Source organism: Boleophthalmus pectinirostris, unplaced genomic scaffold (genome assembly GCF_026225935.1).
Source record: "Boleophthalmus pectinirostris isolate CB_2022bp ecotype Guang Dong unplaced genomic scaffold, ASM2622593v1 HiC_scaffold_7, whole genome shotgun sequence".
NCBI lineage: Eukaryota > Metazoa > Chordata > Actinopteri > Gobiiformes > Gobiidae > Boleophthalmus > Boleophthalmus pectinirostris.
The window spans coordinates 7147552-7164242 of record NW_026571473.1 but is presented as its reverse complement, the minus strand read 5'-3'; the positions used below and the strand labels follow the sequence as shown (position 1 = coordinate 7164242).

At 37.8% G+C, this 16691-nt stretch overlaps 1 protein-coding gene across 1 annotated transcript in view; it reads left to right on the top strand.

The window, feature by feature from the left end:
* The window catches only part of si:ch73-61d6.3 (occludin), a 44344-nt gene that overhangs the window by 7698 nt on the left and 19955 nt on the right, over positions 1–16691 (top strand). The window contains exons 2-4 of the mRNA XM_020933407.2: positions 2862–3441; positions 5841–6032; positions 8241–8408. Of these exons, the coding sequence (XP_020789066.1) occupies positions 2869–3441; positions 5841–6032; positions 8241–8408 (933 nt within the window). The 5' untranslated portion in view covers positions 2862–2868. The remainder of the gene's footprint in view (positions 1–2861; positions 3442–5840; positions 6033–8240; positions 8409–16691) is intronic.

Genomic DNA, 16691 nt, shown 5'->3' with positions numbered 1-16691 from the left:
TTTGTAAAATATATTAAAAAACCTTCTTAGTGATATATATCGGTACAGCAGCCCATGATATCAATACTGTATCATCACATTAAATGATACAATATATTGATATTTCAATATTTTTGCAACGCCCTATTGATATTATGATATATGGGCAAATATAATTTAACATCAGGGAAAAAGTCCACCAAAAGACAGTGCAACTGTGAAGACGTACAGTAGAGTCCAACCAGGAGCTGTAATCTGCAGAGGCATATATTTTGTTAATGGTTGTTTTACACTGCAGGGTGTATATGCTACCCTACCTACCTACCTCGCAATACTGCAGAATCTACTAAAAAAAGTATAATACAGCAATAATGTCTTAAAGGTGATGGGCCTCTCACTTGAAAATGTACTCAGTGCAGCTTTAATAGTTTGCAGTCTGTGCGAGATCTGTTTCTTGCTCGTTCGCAGCACCAGTTCTGTGTGGTAATACCAGCCTGCGTGAGCAAAGAAACGGCTGTGATATGAAGTGCATTGCTGTCAAAGTATTTCACAATGCTGAGGTTCAGGCTGTGGTGCTTTATTGTCCCTGGAGGAGGTTTGCTGGACTCGTTATCTGTCAGAAAAGAACGAAATCACCAGAAACAGATTGTCCTTTTATTGTCCTGTGATTATTGTAAAGTGTGTGTGTTTCCAGTGTTTCTGAACCAGGAGTGATGAGGTAACACTCAAAGCAAAGGTTTAGGTTCCATATTTGACCCCGAGCAGGACTTTTAATACATTTTTTTTTTTTTTTATTTAAGTCCATCTTAGAGAAAATTACTTAAATTAGTTAAAAAATTCAATTCATAATCAGCTATTATAATCGTTTTTATTTTTAAGTTGAGTTTTACTTGAAAATAAAGTCCTTTACATATTTGCTTTGTACTTAACTGAACTTGCCCTTTATTATTATTATTATTATTAATCTATCTTGAATGACCTGTTATAATAAAAATGTCAAAGCAGTTAAGAAACCAAAATTATATTGTATGATTAATCTTAAGTCAACTCTCTTCAGTTGCATGAAATAATAAATAAATCAGCAGTTTCCTTTCACAGAACTGTTGCCCAGGTTTCACCGAATAGTGACCTGAATGAGCCCAGTCAGAACCATTGTTTGTGTTAAAAGTGTCATTTATTGTGTCTTTAAACGAGGCCTTGTACTTTAGGTGCTGGCTCTATGCAGCATGTTCGCCTTGCACCCTACAGCCTACAGTCCATATCAAAGTAAGAATGTAGAGGAAAAAAAAAAAAAAGCTCTAATTTGTTACTATTTCTTGTTGTTGAACTCAATTCCCCGAATATGATGCTTGTTTTTGCAGAATTGTCCTTGAAAACTTAAAACTTACTCACAAACAGTTGGAAACAATGTAAAGTACCAGGATGTAGCTGTTCAAAGCGTGTGTCTGCGCTGTGGGGGTGGAAGAGGATAAAATGGACGCATTGTTTCTCCCTCTCTCCTCCTCCTCCTGGTGCCGACATCTCTGTGCCTCAAATCTAAGGTCACCACAGGAGGGGGTGGGACACATTCACAAAATGAAAATCTCTTCATATTGTTTTAATTGTCTCAAGACTCATATTTAGATGATCATATGTCCATGAGAAAAGATCTAAAATGATCTCTACATGTCTTTGTTGAAGGTCTGGCATTGCACAAAAGTGGCTGCTCTAGTTATATGACTATTGAATATTGATATTTTCTCAGCTAAAAGCGTCAGCACATGGTAACAAACAGCGCCGTGTGATGACGTCCCCAGTTCGGATGTGTGCTTGAGCATGGCACAGTTCTAAAGTCCTAGTGTGAGTGCACCCATAGTCCACTTCTTGATACAGTCTTACTTCCGATACATGATGACTGTTTACTGTGTAGCAACAAATACCTGGAAAAATCAGGTCAGTGCAAAACCGTTACCCTTAATGACACTCGATCTGAAGTGGTCAAACATTTACTGAATATATTACTAACCTGCTCACACCCTCTCCATATCTGCACATTAGTCATATCAAGGCTGGACAAGGAGCAGACAACTTCTGCAACTCCACTCAGACTGCTTTAGACTACGTTTCTTATTTGACTAAACATTTTGAGTAGTTTTTTCTATTTTTATATTTTGGTGAAGATTACAATTTTAATTTCTGGTTGGTTGGACACGAGCAGCAGACATAGAGGTAATTTTGTAACCATTACCTAGCAACCTTAATGTTAACAAGGGTCAAATGTGTCTAAATTGCACAATAGTTAGGATTAGGCTAATGAAAATAAATTACAACACTTTTATTTTGTTAAATAAAGGTTTAAACAGGAGAAGTGTCTTGAATGGTTTTGATGGGACTGGGCTTTATTTTGGTTTTTGATAGAAGTTTCAGTGTTGATAACATAGGTAGAGGTATGCTGTTTCAGCTACTTATATGTACTTTTCTACTTTTAGTCAGATTTTTTCCCCATAAACTGACTTAAAGGTGCATTGCGTAACTGGTGGAGGCTCCATCAAACATTAAACCTTTTCTCCAAGTTACGGGTCAGATCTGTGACCCCGTTCACAGTCAGAATGCCTCTTTTTCTAGGTATTTTTGAGTTATAAAACCACCTGTAAGTGAATAAATGTAAAGTAGAGCTGTTTAATGTCATACTGTGGAACATTCCAGGCAGAGCAATGACATATTCATAGAAACAAGAGGTGACGGACCCCCAATTAAAAAGTTACACCGTGCACCTTTAACTGATATAAAACTATGATAAATATTAACTTCAAATACGACCCCACCAAACCAAGTCATAATTAGAAAAACATAATAACTTGTCTCTTTAACAATGTGCTTTATTATTTTTTTTGTCTTTCCAGCTTCACCATGTTTGACAAGCAGCACTACGACAGCCCCCCGGTGTACACCCCACCCTCCAACAATGGATATGGACCCCCGGGCAGCTTCCAGGACCCCCAGAGCGAATACAACCCCTACCCGCCTCCCCCTGGCTCCTACTACATCGAAGACAAACCCCAGCACTTTTACAAATGGCTCTCACCCCCTGGAATTATCAAAGCCATGATGGCCACCGTCATCGTCCTGTGCGTGGCCATATTCGCTTGCGTCGCTTCTACCCTGATGTGGGATATGCAGTACGGATACGGCGGGATGGGGTACTACGGGTCAGGAATGGGCTACGGAAGCGGGTACCCTGGCGGCAGTTACGGTTCGGGGTACGGTTCGGGGTACGGCAGCTACGGCGGTAACTATGGGAGTTACTACGGGTCCTACATTTCTCCATACTCGGCCAAAACGGCAATGATCGCTATGGCGGCGATTAACTTCATTATATCTCTGGCGTTTTTCATCACGAGCTTCTCCAAGTCCCCCACTGTGCGCAGTCGGAAGTACTTCCTGGCCGTGCTCATAACCAGCATCATCATGGCCATACTGCAGGTAAGACATGTGACTTCTCTTTCACTTCCTGTTTTGTGTTACTATGGCGACCAGTCGGGGGTAACAAATAATGGCTGTGTCCGAATATCCATCCTCTGTGTTATTTTGAAACTGTGAATACACTGCTTTTTCTTCTTAAAATTCCTTGACCAGACCGAATCCAAAGAACTGAGATTTTAAAGTGCTTAGAGCTGTTATTTCATCATGTAGTCTGCACTGAAATGGAGCAAAGGATCATGGTCTATGTAGTTCCCTCTGTTTTTTAGTTATTGCTGCACCATAACTCTTAATTTAAGCAAAGAGACTTGTAATTCAATACATTGTGATGGTGCATGATATTATTGTAAGACCTATGACGATATGATATTAAGATATTTTGGTTATTGTTACATCCCTACTGTTTATCAGAATATATATAGTGCGTTCATTCACAAAACGACATGGATGCCCAGGTCACATGACGTGGCGTCTGGCTGAACAAAGTCTGAAGGATAAACTCTGATAAAACTTGATTTCCGTCATAACTAGTGATCAAATCAATCAGACTGACACATTTATGGACTAATAATAACCACACAAGTTTCTGTCATCCTGAATCTGACGCACACAGGCTGGATTATTTGTTTTTTATCTGAGATGTGGAAATTGATCTTGACAGCTTGAACAGCTCAAGGCTCACCATCTGCTAACTCTAGTAACTTTACACATCAACAGTTTATTTAAGAGTGCATCAGAAGGGATCAATAGTGTGATAAAATGCTGCTGCCGTGTCCCGTTAAACACCTGTCTCTGTCAAATATTCAATCAAACAATAAAACTTAATTTGTAGAGCCCTTTACAACACTCAAGGTGAGCAAAGTGCTTCACATTAAAATCAACACAATATAAAAACAGGCAAAACATTAAATAATGAAATAGTGGCATCTAAATATTGACCTCCATACTGACAATACAAGTATTTATAGACCAATAATAATCATCCAAGTTTTTGTCAAACTGGATCTCACGCCACAGGCTGGATTATTTGATGTTTAACTGAGATGTGGAAATTATTGATCTTTTAACAGCTCAAGGCTAACTCTAGTAACTTTACACAACAATGATTTATGTAAGAGTAATAAGCAGGGATCAATAGTGTGATAAAACGGTGCTGCTGTGTCCAGTTAAACACCTGTTTTTGTCCGCTGTTGTTTTCCAACTCTCACAGTGCATTGTGGTCTATATTGACTGGTCTAGTGTACAAGTACAAATAAAAATTTAGAATATAGAATCTACAATCTATAGGCTTCTTTCCTCATCAAAAACAACTTCAACTTAACTCGGAGATTCAAGGCCAATATGCTAAAAAGTACAAATATTGACCTCTAATTAAAACTGCTTGACTCTTTTATGCTCTAATCCAGTCCTTTAAAATCAGCAGTGGGTTGGTTTTACTCATAAACCGCCATGTTTCTTTTGACTTTTTATTGATTAGTCTGTGTGTCAATATTGGAGATTGGTAATAGTGGAGACATGATTCCAGGCTGTACGTCTTTGTCAAGTATTATAAAGGCTTTTCGGGCACTGTTTCTCAAACCGTGGTGCATGTACCTCTGATGTACCTCTGGCAGTACTCAAGCTCCTTCAGGTGGTACTTGGACAGCTCTTCGGTTTGTTTATTTGGCCAATTAAGAATAAGATAATGAGATAATTGGATAATTTCTTGTTGAGAACTACAGTGGGAAATGTAGTCCGCTTTTAGACTTGGTTTAGCCATAGATTAGACCTGGCATGGTCCTGTTATAGACCTGCTTTAGCTCTGGTGGTACTCGGAAACGCAAATCTTTTCATTGGTTGTACATAGTGTGAAGTCACTGTTCTAGGACTTCTTGGGCAGACATAAATGACCAATGTTAAAGGTGCTATATTACACAACATGGACTCCTGTGAGCTTTAACCCATGTCAAAATGTTGATAACACATCAGAAACATACCTGGAGATGTGTTTTGTTTCATTCACACATGTTTGAGTAACCCTTTATTGTTAGTCTGTTTACATCTCTTTAGTTCAGTAGAGATTGGCGATTCCAGAGCTGAAATTATCCACATGATTTTGGAGAAGGTGTATGGTGTTTAAAAACACATTGGAGCACTTTCTGTAATACTACACAACATTACAAGGAGTGTTTTCAGTTTGAGAGAAGAACACAGCCTAAATATGCAGGATTTGTGTATTTAAACATGTGTGAATGAAAAAAAACACAACTTCAGGTATCTTCATCATGAGGAAGCAACATTATAACATAGAGAGAATATCCAAATCTGGGCCCTTTAAGGTGTCAATTACATAACATTGTACCCTTCTACCCCACGTTTTTACTCGTTTCCACTTCTAAACAGTGTCTTTCTTTCACCTGCAGGGCATCATCAGTATCGTGTACATAGTCGGCGTGAACCCGATGTCTCAGGGCACGTCCAGTATGATGTACAACCCCATGCTGATGATGTGCCAGTCCATGTACCAGGGCGGCTACTCGAACATGGGCGGGGTGGGAGGCTTCCCCATGTACAACCAGTACCTCTACCACTACTGCTTCGTCGACCCACAAGAGGTAAGAGATAAGATAAGATAAGATAAGAATGTGACGTTTTCATTTGCACATACCATTCTGAACTGAAGGTAATTTAAAACGCTGTAGCTGATTTTTACTGGTTTCAAAAATGTGAAAAACAGAACTAGTGCAGTGGTCCAAAGTTATTGCTCACTTACCTTATGCATTCAGAGCATCCTAACTATTCACATGAGGACTTTATGAGCATTTGCATTATCTTGTCCCTTAAGTAAATAATGCAAATACAGTACCGATATTTCAAAGCTTTCAGAGGCTAGAGCTGAGTTTTGCAGTCACGGTAAAGCTAAAACAACAACTAGCATGCTATTGTGCACTTCCTGATTATCGGACAATAAAACACTTTTATAATTAGATGCAGACGGAACACTGCAGACACACATTTTGACCTCAAGAGCTAATTATACTATATACGAATACTAGGGTAAATAAAAAACTATTTTGCTCAAATACATAGAAAGAAATCAACAGGGTTTGTAGGTCACTTGTTCTGCCCTTATAACTGACTCCCCAAATAGAACATATCCAAGGAACAATGTATTTCCTTGACCAGGCTTTAGAATCAGACCGTAAAGCGCGGTAAACAATGGTCTGACCCCTTCAAGTAGCTCGCCAAGGGATTCCTGATTATATGTATTGTTCTGGAGACAAATTGTGTGTTCATTACAATAGTAAATCTCTCATTTTGAGTCTAATTTTGTGCATTAATTAATGGCTAACAGTTTATTTTTTTAATGAGCGTTTATCTTCACCTCATCTAAGGCTCTTATATAAACAAAATGTCTAGTAGTAGTCACAATTAGTAGTAGCTCTCTCTAAGGCTGTGCAATTAACTGAATCTTGATCGCGATTTCAATTTGTGTGTCAAACGATCTCCAAACTCATATATCATATCAAATTGACAGGATAAAGCTTAAGAAAGGGATATTTTTTATATAAATAAGTATATTTATTTTATTTTTTTAAATATAGAGATTGTAGAACAGCTGGATATAGAGTTTATTTTGGATACATTTATGTTTTTAAGTATATTTTATTAATTTATGTTTTATACATTGCAAAACTGCTCTACGGTTCATATTTTATAGCCTATATTTATTTTCAGGTAGAATTTTTTTTTTGTGTTTTTTGCATAAATTATCAATAAAAAAGTGTTTTGTTTTTTTTGGGGGGGGGAGAAAAATGCTGACTAAATGCATCATGTAACTTAAAAATAATTGTTTGAATAATCGTGATTTTTTTGGGGAGTGAGAGCAATACACCACCGTAAATACACCACCGTACAATATTGACCAAAATAATCGTGATAATGTTTTTTTTCCATAATCGAGCAGCCCTAGCTCTCTCTCAGTTTTGTTTTGTGAAAGTGGCTTACTGGTGGAAAAAGGCTGGAGACCCCTGTTCTAATGTCTCTCAACTGCAGAATACTCTTCTTTGAATAGTCTCGTAACATTCAGAACAAAATATATACTGCAACTTCTTTTACCTCAGATAAGAGTTTGGTGCTTCGATTTTTGTTTTTCTTTTGTAGTTTATTTTTACAAAAATGGACCATGTGTTTCTCTGACTGGTTAATCCACCATGTCCATCATCTGAAATTGGGGAGACTATAGACTTAGACAAACTTTATTGATCCCTAAGGCAAATTTTTTGGACACAGTAGCTCCCAGAATATTATAATAACAAAGAGAAACATATGGATGGTATAATACATTCTAAATAAGTACAGAAATAGCAAGAAACTGGTGCCAAATAAGGCCAAACTATATAAATGTATATGCGCAAGTAAAAATAAAATACAGAAATATAGTGATCAAAAAATATTTCAGTTGTTTACAAGAGGTTTTGGCCGGTTTTGGCTGGCTCGGCAAGCAATATCAGATGTTAACAGTTTTTCCACTTAAGAAGTCCCTTATTTTTGGTAAACATTTTAAAAACTCCATGGTATACCTGCATGCCCATATATATTTGGTCATACCTTGGAAATTTCATATCATTGCATAATCATTTTGTAGATAGTGTTTTGTCAACAGTCAAAATTATATAATGACACTTTAATATCCTGGTCTGTCCTGGCTTAACCCTCTGGTCTCTCCATACCCGACTGCTGCTTTACGTAATTAAGATACTGATCTGAACGTACACATTTTCTCCATTACATTTCCGATTCCTGTGCTTTTCCTTTGTCAGGGAGTTGCCATGGTTTGCGGCTTCCTGGTGGCGATCGCTTTGGGAGTCGCCGCTTTCTTCGCTCAGAAAACCAGAGGGAAGATCTGGCGTTACGGAAAACCCAATATCTACTGGGATCAGCCTCTGGTCGGAGGGAAGGCTTCAGAAGGCAGAGATGTGGAGGAGTGGGTAAGGAATAACAGAATGGAAGATTATCTACTCACTACAGCAGGTTTTACATCGGATTTAGCTGGGAAAAAAATGACAATTGAACCCAAAATGACCCACACAGCTTACTGTCTAGACCCAAAGTCGGTTTTAATCCTCCCTGATTTGATTAGATGAAAGATTGCTCAACTATTGTGGTGGTCTGTTGTTTTTGTCCATTTAAATTTGGCATGTGCTACCAGAACATTTTGGTATGGCTTTGCGGTTCATTATTTTGAGTTTACTTAAAGGTGCGCTCTGTAATTTTTCTGGTGTGGGGTGTGGTAGCTACTTGTTTCTATGGTGATGTTGTTACTTTGCCTGAAATGTTACACAGTATAGCATTAATCAAATCTGTTTAGGCTTTTTCCTTATTGTTACTGTAATTGCTAAATAAGTGCATTCTTATTGTGAGTGGTGTCTCCTCTCCACAGATGTGACTTGAAATTTGTCTCTTTCTTGTCACCATACATGATACATCCAGATGAATACATTTAATGCCATATTGTGGAACATTTAATCAAAACAGTAACATCTCCATGGAGACAAGCATTAGAAAATGTACATAGTGCACCTTTTAAGACGTGTCTGCCACCTAGAATGAGTTTTTGAATAGATGCAAGATAGACAGGTCTACTGTGGAACTTAGACTTAGACTTAGACAAATTATTGATTCTCAAGGGTTAAATTATGTGGACACAGTAGCTCACTCATCACAATATAATAACAAAGAGTAAAAAATATATAATAACACTTAAAGACAGAAACTGGTCCACCCAAAGGACAAAACACTGAGCCACAAACAAAGCAATGTGGTCTACTCCATTCAGTGTAGTGAAGACTGAAGTGAACGCTACACTGGAGAAACAAACAGGCACTTCACAAGAGGATGTACCAACACAGACGAGAGAGCAATAGTGGACCTCAGTCTGCTGTACATCTCCACCGAAAAGCCACGCTTTTGAGGACAGTGAGGTACAGATCTGAGCCAGACAAAAGAATTGGTTTGAGAGAGGAGGTAAAGAAACTATTTTTGTTAAGAAAGAGAATCCTTCTTTAAACAGAAATGGAGGTCTCTGACACCATCTTTCCCCATTTACAACTCCATCCTCAAACCTAAATCAAAACAAACAAGAGCACAATAGGTGTAGCCAGATCAGGTCCAGAGGTGTGAAAGCACGTCTTATGGGCCTGAATGATTCTGTTAATAAGACCCCACACTCAGTGCAGTTCAATAGGTCTAGCTAACAAACAGAAACTGTAAACAAGTAGGTGTGTTAATTTCAGAGTAGTTATTTAGCCCCTCCCTGAAGACAGATATAATGAAGTGTCCACCAGCGTCTGACCAGAACTGAAGAATCAGCTTGGATGAGCTGCCAAACGTATATGACCAAATAAACTTTTGTCCAGTTTACAAATTGAATTTCTCCTTTGCCAAGGCATAATCATATAAATGTATATGTGCAAGTCAAAATAAAAAATAAGTGATAAAATATAAAATCTCAGCTTTATACAAGAGGTAATAGGAATACGGTGTAACAGTGATATGATTATTGAACGACAAACTCCCCCACCAGAAAAGTTACATAATGTACCGTTAAAGGAGCAAGCTAGTAATACTGGAGTGATTCACTACTATCACCACAGAACTACACAGAGCTGCTGATTGTGGCGCAATAATTATAGGGGAGGAAGGCACACTAAATAACCAGCACAAACTCTGAGATAAGCAGGTTTCAGGGAGTGCTTCATTTTTCTAGGAAACACTTGACACTAGTTTTGAGTGATAATATTTACGAGAATACACTTTTTAAAAATTACCGACCCATGCCGTGTTTGTATGCTGGTATTCGCTTTTAATCAAGCTACAATGTATTTTGTGTTTCTGTGCTGTCCTTGAGGTCTCAGCGTTCAGAAAATGTGATGTTTTTATTTGACTATTTTGCCGATAAATCAAGATATGAACATTAATAACAGACTTTGTTCCCAGAGATTGCCACAGGTTTGGTTAATTACTAAGTACCCATCCCCCTCCCCAGCCAATAATGTGGATGGGAAAGGGCGTTACCTTCAACAGCTTTGCACCTGATTGGTTCTTTGGTTGATATGAAACACATTTGCATTTCCAAATATGCTGGCCCCGATTGGCTTCATTTGGCTGGAGCCGAACATTATGGCGACTTCAAACGCACTACCTCAGTCTGCTTCTATTATCAGATGTAGTCACAGACAAGTGGGTGGAGATAGGGGGTAGGGGAAAACAGAAATTTTATTGAGCATTCAAACCCCAAATACAGAACCATAGAGGATTACTCAAACATGCATGAATCAAAACAAAACACCATGGGTTAGGGTTATCAAAACACGATGATAATGATGAGGGAACAGAGTTATAACCATAGACTGTATATATAAATGGACATAGCTAAGCTGCTGGACACCATGTTCCAAATAAGAAGTGAGCATGGGAGCGCTTCCGGCTCCATCGTCTGTGGCTCCAAATTACTTTATATTGGAAAAACATTGCCCCTCTCTCTGTAAATGCTGCTGCTAGTATCCTCATTTTGGTCTTAAAATGTTTGTATTAACTAGGGATGGGCATGATTAATCGATTAATCAATAATTGATCATTAAGAATTTAATCGATTACGTTAATTTTAATCGACAAACTGAATGTAGGTTGCTGTGCGTAGCGTGACCAAACAGGGGTCTGTACATGTGTCTCTCTGCATCAGAAGGAGCGAGCAAACACAAACATTCGGTCAGTCTGCAACGTACCGAAGCACAAATACGTATTTAACGATGATTTGTACAAGAAATTCCACGCTTTCTGTTGCATTCGGGACAAGTGTGAGTCCTTGTGCACAGTGTACAAAGCAGGAACATATGCTTCGGTGTCCAGTGGGAAAAAGCTTTGCCAGGTGAGAGTCGCGCAATGTCGATGACGAGTCCCCACCTCCCTCCCCCCGTACGGTGTCCTGGTTTTGACAAACGCAAATATGGTCACACTAACCTGTATTCCACTGAGTCATGTCTTTTAATCCGACATAAATTGACCGCATCAGCGCACAAGAGCTGTAGTTTTAGCTTTGCTGAGTTTATGCAAATGAGCCATGCAGTTTTAAGTTTCATTTCTGTGAGAGTTGCACAAAACTGAATTAAACACATTATAATGTCAAACGGATTGATGTGGCTCTAGAGTGGTTACGGTTTATATGTCGTAAAGTTGAATTTATTTATGTAGATTAGTAGTGCAGAAAGTAATAATAATGATGATCATTTTAATATAAAAACGTTAATGATTAATCGATAATCGATTGTTAATTCTTCCGACGATCGATTAAGAAAATTTCATTGAATGCCCATCCTTAGTATTAACCCGCTCTACATGATCCTGTTGTTTTTTATTTTGTCCGTAAATCAATTTCTTATTCCTAACATACCGTATTTTCATAAGCCTTCAACCCCATCAAAAAACGACTGCGCCCCACAATCCAGAGTACCCTATACACAAATCCACTCGGGTGTCCCAGCACGACTTCAGTAAACTACAAAGCTGCACCACCCGCAGCGCACACAAACATACACGGAGCAGACAATGACCGCACAGCGAAAAACACCCACAGACACACTCATCACTCCACGCCGACAAGGAACGGAACAGAGGAACGAACCAAAAAAGCGAATGCAATGTGCCACTTCTAGCGACAACTGAACAACTGAGTCACTGCGAACACGCCAACAATCCGTTGGTCCCAGACAGCACCCTCCCTACACGCCACAACTGAACAAAGCCCAGAGTCACCGTGAACGCACCAAACAAAGTCCCACTGACCCATCCAACTGTTGTGTTTCGTTTAATGTCCGGTGCGGTTTATTTATGAAAAAGTTTGAAAATAGACCATTCAAATGACAGTGCGCCTTATAATCCAGAGCGCCCTATAGTGCGGGAAATACGGTACTAATATAGGAGTAGTGGAGTCAGTGTGTCTAAAATGTATGAATAATGTAAGGTAATATATTAACTCAGCGCTTTTTTTTTTTACAGTTTTCTTTCAAAATTTCTCTACACGGTCACATGATTTCTGACGCAAATTTCTTGAGCTGAGCATTTCAAGGAGAGTCAAATATAGATCTATATCAGTTTTAATGGCAAAGTGCTGTTATCAGGACCCAAACAGAGCCCAGTGTGACTATCTTTGTCCAGGGTCAGAGCTGATAGGAACAGAGCTGTTTGCTGGAGCTCCACTACCTGGTTTCAGTCTGGATAATGATTAACCATAGTAGCAGATACAACAGTAGTGAGTTTCTACGGATTTTATACCTAAGCTCCAGGTAGATTATTTACTTGACATGACACCTTTTAAATGATGCCAGTTAATAGCAGTGGTGGAAGGTAATGAAGTACAAAACTAAACGTACAAAACATAACTGCAGTTTTCAGGTATTTGTAAGTGCATTTTACGGTGGATACTTTTACTTTTACTTCAGTACATTTGAGAATGTGTATCTGTACTTTCTACTCCACTACATTTTAGATCTGGACTGAAAAGTAAAAAGTATTTCTCTTAATGGTTTGAGACCTGCTGAAAAGGTTGAGACTTATTTGTAGCACATTTCATTTGAGTTAACGTCCCAAATTTGAGTAAACCAAATACACAAAAACATACAGAAAACAGGTAGAAAAATGAACAAATCAATCGAATCACTTAAAATCAGCTAAATTCTTTATCAGAATCACTACAGTTAATCCTTTAATTGTTCTAAAACTCTCTGCAAAGCACTTTTACTTTTTTACTAGTACATTTTAAACAAGTGCTTTAATACTTTTACTTAAGTAGAGTTTTTCATTTTTACTTAAGTAACAAAATTGAGTACTTCATTCACCACTGGCTAATAGTCAGTGGATTATAATGAACAGGGCTGTGGTGGGTATAGAACATAGAACAGGACAATAATACAGTAGTTTTATGATACTAGTTTTAGTACAGGAGCTGTCAAATACATTTTATGTGTTTAATTTTGAGGTAATTTGTGTAATTTTTCAAATGCTTTTCTCTGTAGATATGTTACTGCTTTGTTTGAATGTTTCACAATATGCTATTAAACCTTTCTAGCTTCATGGTGACCAAACAGGTCAGATCAGTCAGAATGCCTGTTTTTCTCTGTATTTTTGAGCTATTAAACCACCTGTAACTGAATAAATGTAAGGTAGAGCTTTTTAATGTCATATGGTGGAACATTCCAGGCAGATCAATGACATCTCCACAGAAACAGGCAAGTGACAGACTCCCAACCAAAAAGTTACACAGTGCACCTTTAAAGGCTCAAGTATAAAGCACTTATCTTTTTAGATTAGATTAGTGGAGTTAAAGGATTGTGTGGACAATAGTGTAATAGTAAAGAGTATAATAGTCCTGGTTTGAGCTTGATTTAGTCAAATGTAGTCCTGCCCTAGTCCTGGGTTAGTCCTGGAAGGGCAAATTAACATTTTTTACTCAAATGAAATCAAATTATTTCTAATTGTCAGTAATCAGCTTGGGTCTTTTTAAAGGTGAATTCAACAGCCAGTTCATAAAAGCATGTGTTTTGGAGCAGAGGTCAGACTGGCACTGACTTATATTGTGTCTTGTTTATGGTCATAAAATCAATACAGGAAAATATTATCTTAAAGGAGTTCAACCTGATTTTTGTTGTCTTAAAACATGAAAAACAGAACTAGTTCATTTGAACCGTTGGCAGTGGTCCAAAGTTATTCCTCACTTACCTAATAAATCAGTTTATAAGCACTTTTTACAACTTTCAGAGACCAGAGCAGAGTTTCGCTGACACGGTAAAACAACTACGATGCCAATGCGGACTTCCTGATGAATACAATAAAACACTTTATTATTAGAGACTGACAGTTATAGTAGCGTTATGACCTCAAGAGCTGCTTATACAATATATCTGTACTTGGGCAAGACAAATTTTGCTCAAATATATGGAGGAAATTGGGCTTTTAATGTTTTGAGAAGACATTTTATTAGCCTATCTAAAGTTTGCATGTTTTTATACTTATTGTGGCCTTTACAATTACAATCTTATAGCTTTGTCATCAACGTTAAATTAGTCCAATGAGATTCATTTGGTCTTCCGATATTCTATGTTATTAGGTTCTTTTTTTTTTTTTTTTTTTTTCAGACCTAGAGTGTTATTTCATACCTGACAGTTTCTTTTTGACAGTACAGACAGTAGCTTTTTGTCTGATCCTCATCCACAATACAGTACATGTTCAAAACTACAGTACAATAACGGGCATGGTTTATCTTGTCCTATTAAAACACGTTGTCCATGAGTCAGAGATTCATGCTGTTTACGTGTGACTCAGTGCATCGTGTGAAGGACTGCAGAGTCAGGGCCGCGTAAATGAGCCTCCTGTAGTAACAGTGTGATAACGTACCAGGGTCAGTGCTGAGGTCATCTGAGCTGCTCCATCACAGCTGAGGTTAAGTCATGGTTAAGTAATGGCCCAACTGTGGATGTGGTCATAGTGGATTCACAGTTAAAAATACACGAGCGCTGTGTCATGACATGCGCTGCCAATGTCCTGTTGTTGAATGACTGTAAAATATAGGCTGACAAAGCGAAAATAAGATACAAAAGGGCTGATGTTTTAATCTTTATGACTGCAAACGGCACCGTGATATACTGGTAATTGCTGGGCTTCAGATGACATCACGACATTGTAATAAATAATACTGATAATATTAATATAATATGTTGTTATTATTGTTATAGAAATGATCAGGTTCAGTGTTTGTGTATTTACCTTTTGGATATTTCATGATAAACTTCAATGTAATCAATAGGAAAATCTGTCATCATCGTATTCTAAAATCTGAAAACCACCGATAACGTGATAAAATATGCTACTGTTACTATGGTTACTAAGTGTGATATTAGTAATTATGTGAAAATTACTGATAGAAACTAGGGCTGGGTACTGTTAACATGTGCCACAACAGAACTGAAAAAGGTTATGGTACTACCAAAACCAAAAGTACTGTAAAAATGTTTTTGTTAATAACCAAACAGCTCTATAAAAAGTGCTACATAAAGTTATGAAGCAAGTTATGAATCACACCATAGTTAAATGATAAAAACTGCAGTGTTAATCAAAATAAATAGTATTTTATTTATTATCAGTATATATTAAGTTTTGTTGTTGTTGTTTATGAATATTAATACAGGAAAACGTACTACCAGGAAATGTAAAAATAACTGGAAGATACCCACTTCCCATGTGGAAACAGGATACATCTGTGATTCTACTTGAATGAAACCTAAGTCTAATCCAGTGTAATGAATGTAAATTACCAGCAGACATGGCCAGAAGATTTGCAGTGTTAGTTATCTTGTAAAATACGCACAAATGAAATGTCTGTGTGTATGTGTTTGTCTATAACCTGCTCAGCTATGATGCAATGACTTCTGCATTCATGGCAAACCAAAGACAAATTTCCATTCACTGTGTTGTTACTGCTGTAAAGTGTAACCTAAAAAGACTTAAATATTAGTGTAATGTAATAGATTGCATAAAAAATAGAATATATAATCACATATTATTTAAATGTGTGATGATTGGAGAAATGCCCTGTGCTGTACCTTTACCCCCTGAGCTCAGATGGGCTCAGGTTGTAGTTTGTTGGTTTGTCTGTTGTATCTGGTCTGTATGTGGTGGGTATCTGGTGTGTATCTGGTCTGTATATGGTGTGTATCTGGAGCAGTGCTGGTCCAGTGAGCTCATACACTGCCCTCATTCAGCATCCTGTGTCTGGGCCTGAGCTCACCACAGCACAGGGAAACACAGGGACAGGGACAGGGCTCTGCGCTGTTTAAAGCAGCTCCGGATGGATTGGATTGTTTTAAAGATACATGGTGTAACTGTCTACTAGCTGTTTTCCTCAGAATGTTCCACAATATGGTATTTTTACATCTTGAATGAATGCAAGATAGATACATTGAAAGGAGCACTTTGTAACTTTCTGGTTGTGGTCCATCACTATTTGTCTCCATGGAGATAAGATTACTTAATGGGTTCCACAGTACAACAAACTTATCTATCTTGCATTTATTCAAACATTCATGTTTTTATTGCAAAAAGTGTGGTAGACACAAATCTGATTGCAATATTGGAAAATCACAATGAGCTATTTCCCACATATATGTTTAATGCCATGCTGTGGAACATTCTTGACAAAGCAATACAATTTGCATTGAAAC